This window comes from Drosophila kikkawai, chromosome X, assembly GCF_030179895.1.
Source record: "Drosophila kikkawai strain 14028-0561.14 chromosome X, DkikHiC1v2, whole genome shotgun sequence".
Taxonomy (NCBI): Eukaryota; Metazoa; Arthropoda; class Insecta; order Diptera; family Drosophilidae; genus Drosophila; species Drosophila kikkawai.
The window spans coordinates 13,408,148-13,421,846 of NC_091733.1; the positions used below are offsets into that span (position 1 = coordinate 13,408,148).

General features: G+C 40.2%; 4 protein-coding genes across 4 annotated transcripts; 2 read left to right on the forward strand and 2 right to left on the reverse strand.

Moving 5' to 3' along the window:
• Nucleotides 1-1,101: 1,101 nt before the first annotated feature.
• On the forward strand, nt 1,102-4,874 carry LOC108079349 (solute carrier family 35 member E1 homolog). The gene is made up of 4 exons (XM_017173656.3): nt 1,102-1,722; nt 2,514-2,722; nt 2,809-2,934; nt 3,549-4,874. Exons 1-4 carry the CDS (start codon nt 1,392-1,394, stop codon nt 4,026-4,028), a joined length of 1,146 nt encoding a protein of 381 aa, XP_017029145.1. The 5' UTR covers nt 1,102-1,391; the 3' UTR covers nt 4,029-4,874.
• Nucleotides 4,875-5,207: 333 nt separating this feature from the next.
• Nucleotides 5,208-6,641, reverse strand: LOC108079458 (uncharacterized). The gene is made up of 2 exons (XM_017173797.3): nt 5,791-6,641; nt 5,208-5,724 (listed from the first exon to the last, which is right to left on the reverse strand). The coding sequence occupies exons 1-2, from the start codon at nt 6,507-6,509 to the stop codon at nt 5,523-5,525; spliced, it is 921 nt and encodes a 306-aa protein (XP_017029286.1). The 5' UTR covers nt 6,510-6,641; the 3' UTR covers nt 5,208-5,522.
• A 1,432-nt stretch (nt 6,642-8,073) lies between these two features.
• On the forward strand, nt 8,074-9,465 carry tilB (touch insensitive larva B). Its single transcript, XM_017173697.3, has 3 exons — nt 8,074-8,119; nt 8,196-9,042; nt 9,107-9,465. Exons 1-3 carry the CDS (start codon nt 8,110-8,112, stop codon nt 9,438-9,440), a joined length of 1,191 nt encoding a protein of 396 aa, XP_017029186.1. The 5' UTR covers nt 8,074-8,109; the 3' UTR covers nt 9,441-9,465.
• Nucleotides 9,466-9,544: 79 nt separating this feature from the next.
• On the reverse strand, nt 9,545-13,685 carry wap (DDB1 and CUL4 associated factor wap). The gene is made up of 5 exons (XM_017173698.3): nt 12,917-13,685; nt 12,665-12,857; nt 12,140-12,599; nt 11,888-12,069; nt 9,545-11,832 (listed from the first exon to the last, which is right to left on the reverse strand). Exons 2-5 carry the CDS (start codon nt 12,853-12,855, stop codon nt 11,634-11,636), a joined length of 1,032 nt encoding a protein of 343 aa, XP_017029187.1. The 5' UTR covers nt 12,856-12,857; nt 12,917-13,685; the 3' UTR covers nt 9,545-11,633.
• Nucleotides 13,686-13,699: the final 14 nt, after the last annotated feature.

Genomic DNA, 13,699 nt, shown 5'->3' on the forward strand with positions numbered 1-13,699 from the left:
AAAAACAAGAAAGGAAGCTAACTTCGGCACGCCGAAGTTTGTATACCCTTGCAGATTGGTTTCGATGTTTATATTGTAGATTTAAATGCTGAAAACACTCACAAAACAGAGTTTCATTACATTTTACCTATACTTATTATGTTTACAGTTTGACAGTTACAGTTTTACATTCCCAGTTTTACATTTTCTCTACATCTACCGATCGGTATATATGGCAGCTATATGATATAGTTGTCCGATTTTTATGAAATTTATACCACAATTCTAGAATAATAAAAAAAGCTTATATCTCAGAGTTGATAAAAATACGTTGAAAAACAACGAAATTATAATTTTTTTCGATTAATTTCCCGATCGTTCCTATGGCAGCTATAAGATATAGTGGTCCGATTTTCATAAAATTTTTACTAAATTCTGGAATAATATAAAAAGGCTATATCTCAAAAATGATGCAAAAATGTTGAAAAACAGCAAAGTTATAATTTTTTTTCTACAAATATATCGAACATTTGTATGGCAGCCATATGACATAGTCGTCCGATCCGGCCCGTTCCGACATATATAGCAGTGAGAGCATATAGAATACTATATTCATTCAGATAGCTTTAAAACTGAGGGACTAGTTTGCGTAGAAACAGACAGACGGACATACAGACAGACGGACAGACAGACAGACGGACAGACGGACATGGCTAGATCGACTCGGCTGTTGATGCTGATCAAGAATATATATACTTTATAGGGTCGGAAACGTCTCCTTCACTGCGTTGCAAACTTCTGACTGAAATTATAATACCCTGCAAGGGTATAAAAATGGCTAAAAATTTAAAAAATTAACAAAAAAATTAATAAACAAAATTAAATTCAGAATACAGATTTGTTATTGTTATGAAAAGTAACTCAGAATTTTAAATTAATTCATTTTCGGCTTAGTTATTATATTTTTAAAATGAGATTTCTTTCCAATAGTCTAAAATAGCTAGATGAGCTCCTCTAACTTAAGGAAGAAGCCGTTTGTTCCGATAGCTAAGAATAGCTAGATGAGCACCTCGGTACCGGCAAAGACATAGTATATACCGACAAAATACCAAGCATACTTTTCCCATGGTCCGAGAGCTCCCCATCTGGTCACACTGGCTGGTACACGTCGAAAACAAACACAGACTACGTTTTATACTTAAAACCATAATCAACCGCAATGCAATAAGTCGCCGTGCGCCGGACAGCCTAGCAGACCCGCAGACCAGGCCACTAGCTAGCTAGCTACGAGGCCCCGCACTTGCCACCGCTTCGATTTGCGGCCGAATCCGCAACGGGGGACTTGAGTGCGCCGCCACGAGAGCAAGGCAAGGGCCGTGATTCCGTGTTTCCCACGGACAAAACCCAGAATTATGCTAGGCAGCAAGCGAACGGGATCGCGGCACGTAGCCGTCGTGCTGCTGATGTGCCTGTTCTGGTATGTGATCTCCTCCAGCAACAATGTGATCGGCAAGATGGTACTGAACGAGTTCCCCTTCCCGATGACCGTGACGCTGGTGCAGCTGTGCAGCATAACGCTCTACAGTGGCCCCTTCTTCAATCTGTGGCGCATCCGGAAGTACCAGGATATACCGCGTTCCTACTACTACCGGCTGATTGTGCCCCTGGCGGTGGGCAAGCTGCTGGCCTCGGTCACCTCGCACATTTCGCTGTGGAAGGTTCCCGTTTCCTATGCGCACACAGGTGAGTTCAACTAGCAGGTGGAGTTGCCCGCCAAAGATTGCTTTCCCAACACGTCAGCAGTAAGGGTTATGCTATCTATGTGGATACTTGAAATTAGATACCCTTTCTGCTGATCCGGGTGGCATTGGTTGGCATTGCTTGTAAATGTTGTTAAAGGGGAGGTTTCTTCAATCTGGAAAATGATATAAAAAATATATACATGTATGTATGTATATTTTTAGAAGTGTAGAGTGGATAAATAAATAATTCAACCTTATTTTAGTAAATAATACGTAATATTTGCATTGTAAATAAAGCTGTTGGGGTGAAATAAAAACAGTTATTTAGTCAGATTTGTCTTGAATAAATTTTTAAATATTTAAATATAATATTAAAGTATTTTATAACGTTTATATTTCACTTTAAGAGGCTTTTTCTATGATATTTTGCTTTCTTCTTTAAAAGATTTACGTTTTAATACAAATATTTATTTTTTTTAAGATTAACCATAAAACATTTTTTAGATTCTTGAAAAATTATTCATTTTTAAAGTAATTTTAAGTAATAATTAAATTATTTAGAACCTTAAAAAGGCTAGATTAAAGCCGGGACGAGTAACACGATGCCTTCTATGGTGTACAGCTTGTCTTTCATTTTATAGAGCATTAAAAACCTAGACAAAAAATTAGAAAATGTTATTTTTACAATGTTCTTTAATGCTCAATAAAATGAACACCTTTACTCTTACAATTATTTATTATATTTATTTTATATTATTTGTTATTAAACCGTCAATTTCTTTCTGCTTCCAGTTAAAGCCACAATGCCGCTATTCACCGTCGTCCTTACACGCCTCTTCTTTGGCGAAAAACAGCCAACGCTCGTGTACCTGAGCCTGCTGCCCATCATAACGGGCGTGGGCATTGCCACTGTCACGGAGATCTCCTTCGATATGATGGGCCTGATCAGTGCCCTCATCTCCACGATGGGCTTCTCCATGCAAAACATTTTCTCCAAGAAGGTGCTAATATTTATATATATATATATATATATATATATATATTTTTTTTTTTTACATTTTTTATCTTTCTATCCTTGTATCTTAAGGTTCTTAAGGACACCAATATCCATCACTTGCGGCTACTGCATCTTCTCGGCAAGCTATCGCTGTTCATCTTCCTGCCCCTGTGGCTGTACACAGACAGCTTTGCGGTCTTCCGCCACAATGCCATTGTGAGTAGAGAGAAAGGGAGTTAGAGATCTTTGCCTAGCAATCGTATCTTACTTCCGTTTTGATTTTGATAGCCAACTTTAAATAGAAGCGAGTTATTTAGGCAACGTTATGAAACTCTTAATAGTTTACTGTAATTGATTATTTTTTACACAGCTCTTCTTACGTTTTTATACTAGTAATTCAAGTGTATACAGCTTACAAACACCTGTATTTACTCTGGTGTTTACCTTGTTAGTCGTTTATAAGGGGAAATACTCAGGAAAAACCCTGGTAAAAGGGAAACCAACATATGCTTCTATGTTTTGTCCCTTGAAGCCTGTTAATACCTTTCTATTTTTGCTTAACGAGTGGAAATTTGAGAAAAATAAATAATAAATTATTAAATTAAATTTTAAAATATCTATAAAACCGTAAAAATATCTGGTAATTTATTAGTTTATTTAATTAATTAATTAACTTAAAATATCCATAAAATGAATTAATGAATATTTTTAAATTAAATTAAAATAATATCTATGTTTAATTTAATTTAAATTAAAATAATATCTATGTTTAATTTAATTTAATTTAATTTATTAAATAATTTATTTCATGCTCCTATTTTTTTTATTAGAAAAACCTGGACTATCGAGTGATTGCTCTGCTCTTTGCCGACGGCGTTCTCAATTGGCTGCAGAACATCATCGCCTTCAGTGTCCTCTCGCTGGTCACACCGCTCACGTACGCGGTGGCCAGCGCCTCGAAGCGCATCTTCGTCATAGCCGTATCTCTGCTTATTCTGGGCAATCCCGTGACGTGGGTCAACTGCCTGGGCATGACGCTGGCTATTGTCGGTGTCCTGTGCTACAATCGGGCCAAGCAAATAACCAAGGGACGTGAGGCACCCACGTTGCCGCTGTCGCAGAGCTCGCACATCAAGTACCAGCCGCTGGAGCAGCAAACGGATCCCTATTACCGGGGCTCTGTCAATGGCAAGCTATCCAATGGCCTGCACCGGGCGACAGCGACGACAATGATGCCGGGGAATAGCCTGCTGGCAAATGGCAGTGGAATGCCAAGCGGTACGGCTGCCACGCGGCTGCTGTTTGTGTAGTTTATAGTTTAGTGAATGACGTATATCCCGACTCTCTGTCCCCCCCCCCCCTCTCTCTCTCTCTCTCTCTCTCTCTCTCTCTCTCTCTCTCTCTCTCTCTCTCTCTCTCTCTCTCTCTCTCTCTCTCTCTCTCTCTCTCTAATCTATCTCCCTGTCTCTCTCTTCGAAGTGTATGTAAATTGTACATATGTATTTGTTTGGCTTGCAAATAACGGTTGTCCCTTATCAGCCAGCTCTCAAAGAGTGGTCTGAATAGCTCTCTAGAAGTAAACGAATTGAAAGGGCATCAGAAGAGGCTGAAGATCAACTGGTTCTCTGCAAGCTCCTATGTATTATATACAGCTGACTCAAGAGGCACAACTCTACAAGGCAATAATGATTGATAATATTAAGTAAAAATCCAACTTGACGAAGAAAGGGAATTTTCTGAGGGTTTCCCCCCATGTTTACCTTTAAGTTGGACATAATATTAGCTTGGTTTGCATTTCATGTTCCCCCCTCCCCAACTTTGTAATTGAAATTGAAATTAGTAAAATACGAAAAAAGGTGCTATCTATGAAACAAAACGATTTACAAGAAAATAAGACAACTGGCAAGTCGAATTTATGTGCGCTTGTTGTGCCTCTTCAGTTGGCCCTAAATGCAAATTGTATTTTTGATAATAGAGATTGAGGCGCGAGTGTGTAAATAAGTAGTTCGTGTGTCCGCCCAATTTCCATATCCCCAATACCCCCCACCCCCCGACCCTGCTAGTTTCGAATTTGTTTTTGAATTTCGATTAAGCCGAAAAGTGTATTCAAAATAAAATTGTTGACCATGTACATAGGCACAGATAGCAAATGCAAATAGTTGTTTTGTGTCGACACGAGGGGATGATATAATATATCAATATATCGAAAAAAAATCATGAATTTTGATATACTGAAAATTACTTATCGAAAAAATTGCATTAACATATCGAAAACACCTGGTTAATCTTAAATATATTGAAATTTTACCTGTCCGAATTATATCAATATATCGAAAAAAAAGTCGTACAGTTTGATATATTGAAATTTTAGCTATTGAAAAGATAGCATAAACATATCGAAAACATCATAAACTTTGAAATATTGAAATATTTAAACATTGATGTTTTATATGTTGAAAAAGATCGCACTTAATGTAAAGACATCGATATAATCCATAAAATGTGATATTATTTAATTTTCTATTTTGTCCGATATATCTACAGTGACAATTTATATTTACTTAATTTATGAACTTTTGGGTTAATTTTTCTCTGTTCTCCGTTTATTTAGATTGGTCCCATATTTATTTATCAGAATATAAATTTATCGCAATTTATTTTTATATCGACTTTTGGGTTAAATATTGATACATTTTCAATATATCTATATTTTCTGACATGCCTAGTCTTTGACCTGGCCAAACCGAATTAAACCGAAACCAAAATCCCCCCCCAAAACTAACCAATCATCCCATTCCAAGACTCTACAACAGCTTGATCCACTCGTTAACCAGCTCCTTCTGGTAGCCAATCCTCTTGAGCAACGCCTCCGACCGCCAGTTGGTGGCCACAATCCAGGCGGTCAGTGTGAGATCCGGCTCGCCCCTGGCTATCCTACGGGTCATGGCAGCGGCCAAAAGACCACCGAGGCCACGACTCTCCGCCTTGGGCAGGACTTGCAGCATGCTGAAGGATATTCCGAGTAATTAAAAGATTTTAAAGGATATTTTCCTGGAGCCCAACCCAACTCACCCCAGTCCAGAGAAGTCGTTCTGAAAGATCCAGGCTATTAGCTCGCCCGTGTCGCTCCGGCAAATGCCCAGCGTCCTGTTGAAGCGGATCAGTGCCCGGAGATAGGCCAGCGAGCCCTCGCCCTTGTTGGGCCAGGTGGCATGCACCATGGCTGCATCCTCGTCCGTCAGCCGTCGCATATCGAACTCGGAGAGCAGCTCTGGCACCTCGGCCTCCAGAGCAGCCTGATGCGGCAGAACCATGCCGAAGCATTGACGCGGCTGCATGCCGGTAACACCTCGCTGCCCAGCCAGCTCCTTGATCCGCTCACAAAAGCCCAGATCCACATTGGTCAAGAGGGCGCCCTGCGTCCACTCGATGCGTTTGGTTTGCTCCAGGCACTGCCACATCTCGGCAGCGCCATCCGGCTGCCAGCTGAAGAACGAGACACTCTGGACAATGTCCCGATGCAGGCTCACGTAGGTGCCCCACTGCCGGAAGTCTCCTGCTCGATGGGTGAAGAACTGTTTGCGCAGGGATATGTAAGCGGGATCGGAGCGTGGGATCTGTGCCTCGTCCAGCTGGCGGTCCCATTTCCGCTGGTTGTACATCAACAAATAGTGGAAGTTCCTCACGCCGAACCTGGCCTTGTAGAGATCGAGCAGCTGGTCCACCTCGCTATCGCTGAGTGGCCGCAAGATATCGCCGACAAAGTCATCCTTATCGCCATCGATTCCCATCGCGATCGAAATTGAGATACTACTGGCTTTGAGTGTGTGTGTATGCTCCGTCTGGCCGCTGTCCGGTGACTGACTCTAAACACGTCGCAATTAATTCGCCAGCCTAGTTCCAACTACTTAATTCTAATTCAACTGATTAGATTTCTCTCGCTCTGGCTCTCGCTCTCACTCTCTCTTGGACGGTCAGGGGCGAAATGCCGCCCATGGAGGTGGGAGCAGGCGAAACACCCGGAAGGCACAGCCATTCTGTTATCTCGCCAGCAACTTAAGTGGCTTCTATTATCGTCCAAATTAGTTGAGTGTGGTCTGGAATAGATTGTCTATAGTATATCGTGTATATCATTATGAATCGTTACCTACATACGTTTTATTATTATTTTTAAGGTAAGTATTGTTTGTTTTTAAGTCCTATTTGAGGTTTAAATCAGGTATTAAGCTGCGCTGAACAAGGCATTGCAGTGTACCTACAATCCTATATAAATTACTTTACATACACATATCTTTTTTATATATGTTTAGCAAGACGAGTCGAAGGCCTTAGATACTATGGCTCTTCACCCATAGTTAGCTCTTAGTTTAAAACTATTTGTTAGCTTTAGATAAATAAATAAATGTTTAGCAAGAAGCCTTTTGAAAAAATGCATTTAAATATTTAATTTTGTGTGTTATACGTTCAAAAATTTATTGCAAGTCTGTGAAAATATAACATTAAAAAAATGTATAATATAAAAAAATAATAATAATTTAATATAAAATAAACTAATAAATAATATTTTTAAAATTATTTGCAAGTCTGTGAAGATGAGTTAAAACCGAAAGATCAATATTATACAACATTTCAATAAATATATATCATATAAACTTTAATATAAAATAAATAATAAATGGTAAAACACAAAATAAATAGTATAAATAATAATATATAATAAAATCTAAAACTAAAAATATATTACTAAAAATAAATACAATCCATTTAAATCACCTTTGTTGATACCAAAATCTACTACTTAATAAAAATAATACAAATTTGTTTGAAACAAATAACATTTTTTAAATCCTCATACATATATATACAAATATTATTTAATATTTATTTAATTATATTATAGTACCAATCACTAATTGAAACCGCTCCTGTAAGCGTACGTATACAAGTCGATGACGTCCACAATCGATATGCCCTGCTCATAAGGCGTCGATAATTTCAATCGAATTTAAATGGATTACAATTTCTTCATTTGTTTTAAATTTAAAAAAATTATTAAAAGTATATTACGATTTTTTATACTTTACTTATACCTTATTTTCATAATAGAAATATTTAATTAAAAATTCAAATTTCCAATTAATTATTATTAATTAATTTAGAATTTTTTTCTATTATATTCATAATTAAACAAATTTTGCTAATAATTTTAATTTCCAATTGATTATTTACAAATCTGAGTAAATAAAAAAAAGAAAACTAAGTATAATAACAAAATGAGAGGAAAGGGAAATTACCTAGCAACGGAGGAGGCTTTTACCTTTACTTTTCTTGTTTTCCATTGTTTCCTTTGTTTTTCATTCGATTTTTGAAAAACACACTGGACGTGTCATCATGGTGCGCAGTAAGTAATAATTTATAAATTATTTTTAATTTTAATTTTACTAAAACATAAATATAATATAAATAAATATAAATAGTTACCGAGGAGCTGGTGCGCAAGAAATCGGAGCACAATGAGCGCCTGATCAGCACCCTGGAGGAGATATCGTTGCACCAGGAGGACATCGAGGTCATCGAGCATATCCAGAACTGGTGTCGCGACCTCAAGATCCTGCTGCTCCAGTCCAACCTGATAGCTCGCCTCGAGAACCTGCACAAGCTGAAGCGCCTGGAGTACCTCAATGCGGCCATCAACAACATCGAACGGGTGGAGAATCTCGGGGGCTGCGAGTCCCTCAACAAGCTGGATCTCACCCTAAACTTCATCGGCGAACTGACCAGCGTAGAGTCGCTGCGCGGCAATCACAATCTCCGGGAGCTGCTGCTAATAGGTAATCCCTGTGTGGACTATCCCCATTACCGGGCCTATGTGGTGGCCACTCTGCCGCAGCTAAACAGCTTGGATTGTGTGGAGATAACGCCGTCGGAACGTCTGCAGGCCATACGGGAGTTGGCCAAGAATCGGGCCATTATTGTCCAAAAACAGGCGGATCAGTGCATCGAGCGGGATGAGCAGCGCATCCGGGTGGCCGAGCAGCAGGCCGCCTTGGCCGAACAGTGTGCCGGCATCGAGGACGAGGAGGAGCGCATTAAGGCCTTTTGGCAGGCCAAAAGTGAGCATTGCCCGGAGATACGCACCGAGATAGCCCGCCAGCATAGGCTGGGCAGGGAGCGGCATGAGACCAAGTCGGTGCTGGATTCACCGCCCCGAATGCCTCACTTCTTTGCACCCGATGGCAGGCCCTACAACATGAACCAGGCCAAGCTGCCCTTTAAGCTGCAGGACGAAGCCGATCACTACCAGCTCCAGCTGGAGGTTTACAGGTGGGTGGGAGTTGCTTTTTGTTACCTTAAATTCAAGAAATCACTTCTATCCTCCCTTTCGCAGACACCTTGACACCTCCCTTATCGACGTGGACGTTCAAACCAACTACACCAGGGTGACCGTCAAGGGCAAGATCTTCCAGATAGCCTACAACGAGGAGGTCAAGCCGGACGAGTCCACGGTGCAGCGTTCCCAGACCACCGGTCATTTGGTGGTGATTCTGCGCAAGCTGAAAGTCAACGAGCTGCTAACCATCAAGCGTAGTCCGGCCAAGATCCAGCCTGCTGCTCCTTCTCCTGGAATAGATACTGAAAAGGAAGGCAAGGAGGAGAGGCTACGCGGTGTGGTGGATATTAGTAACATTTGTCCGCCCGCCGATTTGCCGGATTTGATTTAATAAGATTTTTGTTTTTATTTAAAAATGGTTTATTTAAATATTTTTGTCGTCTGTTTTGGTTTGTTCTTTCTCCACGTCTTCATCTCCTCTCGCATCATCGTCGATTTGTTTCGTTTCGTTTTAGTGGTTTGTTTGTTTTGTTGGGTTTTTTTTTTTGTGGTAAACTCCTCCAGGATCAGCGTTACCTTACATGGTAATCCCAGTTATCGCCGCCTGGATGTCTTTATAATATTTATGCGCTGCGGTTTGTGTGTTGTGTGTGTGTGTGTTTACAAGGGGGCCAACATAAATCCAGAGATAATGCAAAAAGTGAACACAAACTGAGAGGAGAAACATGATCGATCGGTAGAGCCTCTATATCGAATTATTATCTATTATTTGTTTTTTTTTTTACTCCTAATTTCCGATAAGAAACCATTATTATTGCAAAAAATCAATGAAAATCGATGTACAAATATCAAAAATGACTTTAATCGTTTGCAATTCGTTATCGTTTTCGATTAGGGATGTATTCTATCGAGAGGGAAAGCCCGATATGATATAAGGGAATTTTTTAAATGTTAAAATATCGATTTTATCGAAACAAAAACTTGCGAAAAATGTGTGTTTCATTTATCTCACTTTTTTCGATTTGTTGCTTTGATATATCAAACAGAAAATCAATTGTTTTGCACTGCTAAAATATGTATTTATCGACCGCTTTATATATCAATACAGTAACGATATACAGTTTTTTTTCTGCCATCCCTAATCTCGATTCGATTCGATTTATATATTTTTTTTCTTTTTGCTTGGTAGTATTTTGAGTTGAAATGGGTTTCGGTTTCGGTTTCGTTCTCTTAAATATGGCTTTACAAAAATCAGGGGGCTAAGTCTTGTTCAAAAGTTCTTTACGGCTCTGCTCTGAGTAGAGCTGCAAGAGCACGTATTTTTTTTTATTGGCCGATACATTGATGTCTACATGTTAAAATATCGAAAAAATATCGATGCTTTTGCAGCTCTACTTCTGATTGTTTTTTTATACATCTATTTTTTGTTTTGTTTTACAAAGTTTTCATGTTGTTATTTACAATACATGATCATTTTGGGGATTATCGGGTGTATTGCTATCGCGTTTCTGTATATATATATATATATTTATATATATATGAGGTGAAATTGCTATAAAGTACATAAGATACATAAAAAAAATGAGTTATTTGTTGGTTGTTGTTGGAGATTATTTAATGGGGGGGGGAGAGTCCTATTCTCGAAATGATCATAGTTACGGTTTTGCCTTGTATTTTTTGTTTTGTTTTTATTTCGTTCGTTAAATGGATATAGCAACAATCTTGTATTCTCTCTCGCTCATATATTTCGGTATTTTGCTTTTGTTTGTAGTTTTTGTTATTTTTTAAATAGTATTGTTGTTAGCTGTGTGTTTTTTTTTTTTTTGTTGTCTTGTGTGTGCTTTTTAATTGGTTTTATATTTTTTTGCAAGTATTTTTTGTTTTTTTATTCTTATTTATTTAATTCATTTGTTTTCTTATTTTTTGCATTCGCTTAAGTCCATGGTTTTGCTTCTGTTTCTTCTGCCTGCTCATCTTCTGTTTGTTTGTTGGTTGGTTTTCAGTTTTCTGTTCGTTTTCTTTTTGGTTCTCAATAGAAAAAAAGTGAAAAATATTTCGAAAAAGCCTTGCCATGCCCCTCTCTTTCTCTCTCTCTCTCTGTGCCAGACACAAAAAATGGTTACAAAAAACGAGGTAGGATCATTGTTTCTGAAATCTTTTTCTTTAAAATAAATTAAGGGAGCGCCTTAAATCGATTTCGCGGGGTTTGTTCTTATTTTTGCCTTTGTCAGTATGTGAAATAAACTACATGCATAATTATACAAATACATAGTTTGGTTATACCTTTAGACTTATATATATATATATACTTGTGTGTGTGTGTGTACTAAGCTAAGATGTCTCTAAAATACAAGCTCCTTCGCCTACGCCTGTCTCGTGCTCCCTCTACTCCTCACAAGACACAAAAAAAAAAATTAAACTCAAGCTCAACTTCTGCTACAAAAAAAAAACAGAGGATAACCAACAGCAAAGTATGTGTGTGTGTGTGTGTGTGTGGTGTGGATTCTGTGTGCGTTGCTCAGCCGACACAGACGGGGAGGAGGGGTTAAAATTAAAATATATATAAATAAATATAAATTGACTCTTAAACCCTGAGGATCTCGCACGCTTTGTTGTAGCAAATGGCTATCCAGTCGGGCTGTGTGGCGCCCCATTGGATCTGATTGACTTCGCCCTCGGCAGCTGTATAGGCTAAAATTGGATCCTCGATTGCGCGTGGCATTTGTTGTATATCCCAGATCAGTGCTTGGTGATCATCACCGGCAGTGCATATGTGACAGGAACTATAAGAAAGAGCATTGTAGAAAGGAATCTAAGGACATCACTATACACACTTACCTATGCGGCGCCCACGCAATACCGTTGACGCACGCTCTGTGATTGCTCAGTCTTGCAACGGGTGTACAAGGAACACGAACATCTAAAATAATAACTTCGCACGAGTCCATGGCAACAGTGGCTAAATAGTTTGGATCCTGTTTGTTCCAGGCCAGCCGCAGTAGAGCCGTGTGTGCAGGATCCTAAAGTAAATATTTAGTATAAGAGTATATCCAAATCCGAATTCAAATCCACATCCAAAATCTTTCTTACCTCATATATAATGGTCGAGTGCTCCAAATGGCGCAAATCAAACATACGCACGGATCCATCGGCCCCCACCGAGGCGAACATATCTCGGCCGCCGCCTGCCCGCGAGAAGGCTATGTCGTACACCTCCTTGTCATGGGCTATCAGCTGTGTCTTCACATGTCCCGCCACATAGACCCGCGCATGCGGCTGTCCTGTCTCCAGACCCCATATGGTGCAGGTGGTATCGATCGAGGAGGTGCCCACCAGGTTCGGGTCTACCTCGTTCCAATCGAACGAGGTGAGCGGTGCGCAAAAGTCGCTGTTCTTGTTGTTATTCAGCACACACTCTAGCCGTGTGTCCGGTTCGCCGGCACGCCACACACGCAAATAATCACCGCTGGTTGCCAGCAAATCTGGATAGACGCCCTTGGAGTCGGGTATCCACATGATCTTGGTCGTTGGATATGGATGGTCAAAGGTGCTAAAAATAGGTAAAGTTAAAGTAAAGATGCAAATTATAGGATATTAAAGCCAATAACTCCTTACCTCTTGGCACTAAATTCGCTGGTGTCCTCGTCCAGGCTGATGATCTGCACCTTGTTGTTGTACTCCTCGATGAAGCTGCCCAGGGCGAGCCGGAAGCGCTTGTCTGGCCTGACGCTCCAGTTCATGGAGTAAAGCGGCCATGGTGCGAGATATTTGTAGATCTCCTTGCGTTTGCCGGCGGTCGATGACATGACTGTGATGGAGGAGAGGAATATTAAGGGTAAGCTGGAGGAGAACCTATGTAAAACCCACCTGAACTGTGTGTGTTTGCGTGTGTGTGATGGAATTCCAAGAGATCGAGATCGAGAGGAAGCTAATGCGGCAGAGTCACCTCAAGGCTGGTGGCTAATGACGGTGACCAATGATGATAATAATGACGGTGATAATGATTGATAATGACGACCACTCAGAACAGCGGAAAACTCAACCTCAAGCCTATCTGCTGCGCCTCATGGAACGGGTGGTAACAGAGATCTTCGCTAGCGCCTTGCATTTGCACTTTTCCCCCCGTCACACTATTCTTCTGCAGCTTTTCTTGGGTTTTTCTCTAGCTTTTTTTCGCTCCCTGTCACTTCATTTTGTTCCCTTCGCAGTGTTGCCAGCTCGGCCGTTTTCCGGCTAAATAATATACGCGAGACGGTATGTGTATCTTCCAGTTGGGGCTCAATATATAACAAATCACAGGGCCATCGGCTCCAGCGTTATGGACATTACCCACCGGCCGCAACGCGTCCGGTCCGGCTTGGCTACCAAAATGTTCCCGGCGGCGGCCTCAACCCGGAAAAGTTGGTGGCAACACTGGAAACGTAATGCGACGCGACAATTGCAGTTGCGGCGGCCGAAAACGAAATTTCCCTACTGCTGCTTCTGCTGGTCGACGCGACAATTGATAACACTTGCTTTTGTAATACGCGCGATTCGCGCGGCTGTGCGACAAGACGGTTTGGTCGGCGATATGAAACAAAATTGTAGTTTTACAATTTTCAATAGAATTTCTTCCTCAAGAATTTTCACTGAATATGTATACAGTGTGAC

What these genes read in the sequence shown, in the direction of transcription:
- LOC108079349 (XM_017173656.3), top strand. Translation starts at nt 1,392, where the DNA reads ATGCTAGGCAGCAAGCGAACGGGATCGCGGCACGTAGCCGTCGTGCTG. An exon ending in CGTTTCCTATGCGCACACAG is followed by an intron (nt 1,723 to 2,513) that starts GTGAGTTCAACT and finishes TTCTGCTTCCAG; the next exon opens with TTAAAGCCACAATGCCGCTA. An exon ending in TCTTCCGCCACAATGCCATT is followed by an intron (nt 2,935 to 3,548) that starts GTGAGTAGAGAG and finishes TTTTTTTATTAG; the next exon opens with AAAAACCTGGACTATCGAGT.
- LOC108079458 (XM_017173797.3), bottom strand. Translation starts at nt 6,509, where the DNA reads ATGGGAATCGATGGCGATAAGGATGACTTTGTCGGCGATATCTTGCGG. An exon ending in AACGACTTCTCTGGACTGGG is followed by an intron (nt 5,725 to 5,790) that starts GTGAGTTGGGTT and finishes AATATCCTTCAG; the next exon opens with CATGCTGCAAGTCCTGCCCA.
- tilB (XM_017173697.3), top strand. An exon ending in CTCCAGCTGGAGGTTTACAG is followed by an intron (nt 9,043 to 9,106) that starts GTGGGTGGGAGT and finishes TCCCTTTCGCAG; the next exon opens with ACACCTTGACACCTCCCTTA.
- wap (XM_017173698.3), bottom strand. Translation starts at nt 12,855, where the DNA reads ATGTCATCGACCGCCGGCAAACGCAAGGAGATCTACAAATATCTCGCA. An exon ending in AGCGAATTTAGTGCCAAGAG is followed by an intron (nt 12,600 to 12,664) that starts GTAAGGAGTTAT and finishes ACCTATTTTTAG; the next exon opens with CACCTTTGACCATCCATATC. An exon ending in ATTGCGTGGGCGCCGCATAG is followed by an intron (nt 11,833 to 11,887) that starts GTAAGTGTGTAT and finishes TCTTTCTTATAG; the next exon opens with TTCCTGTCACATATGCACTG.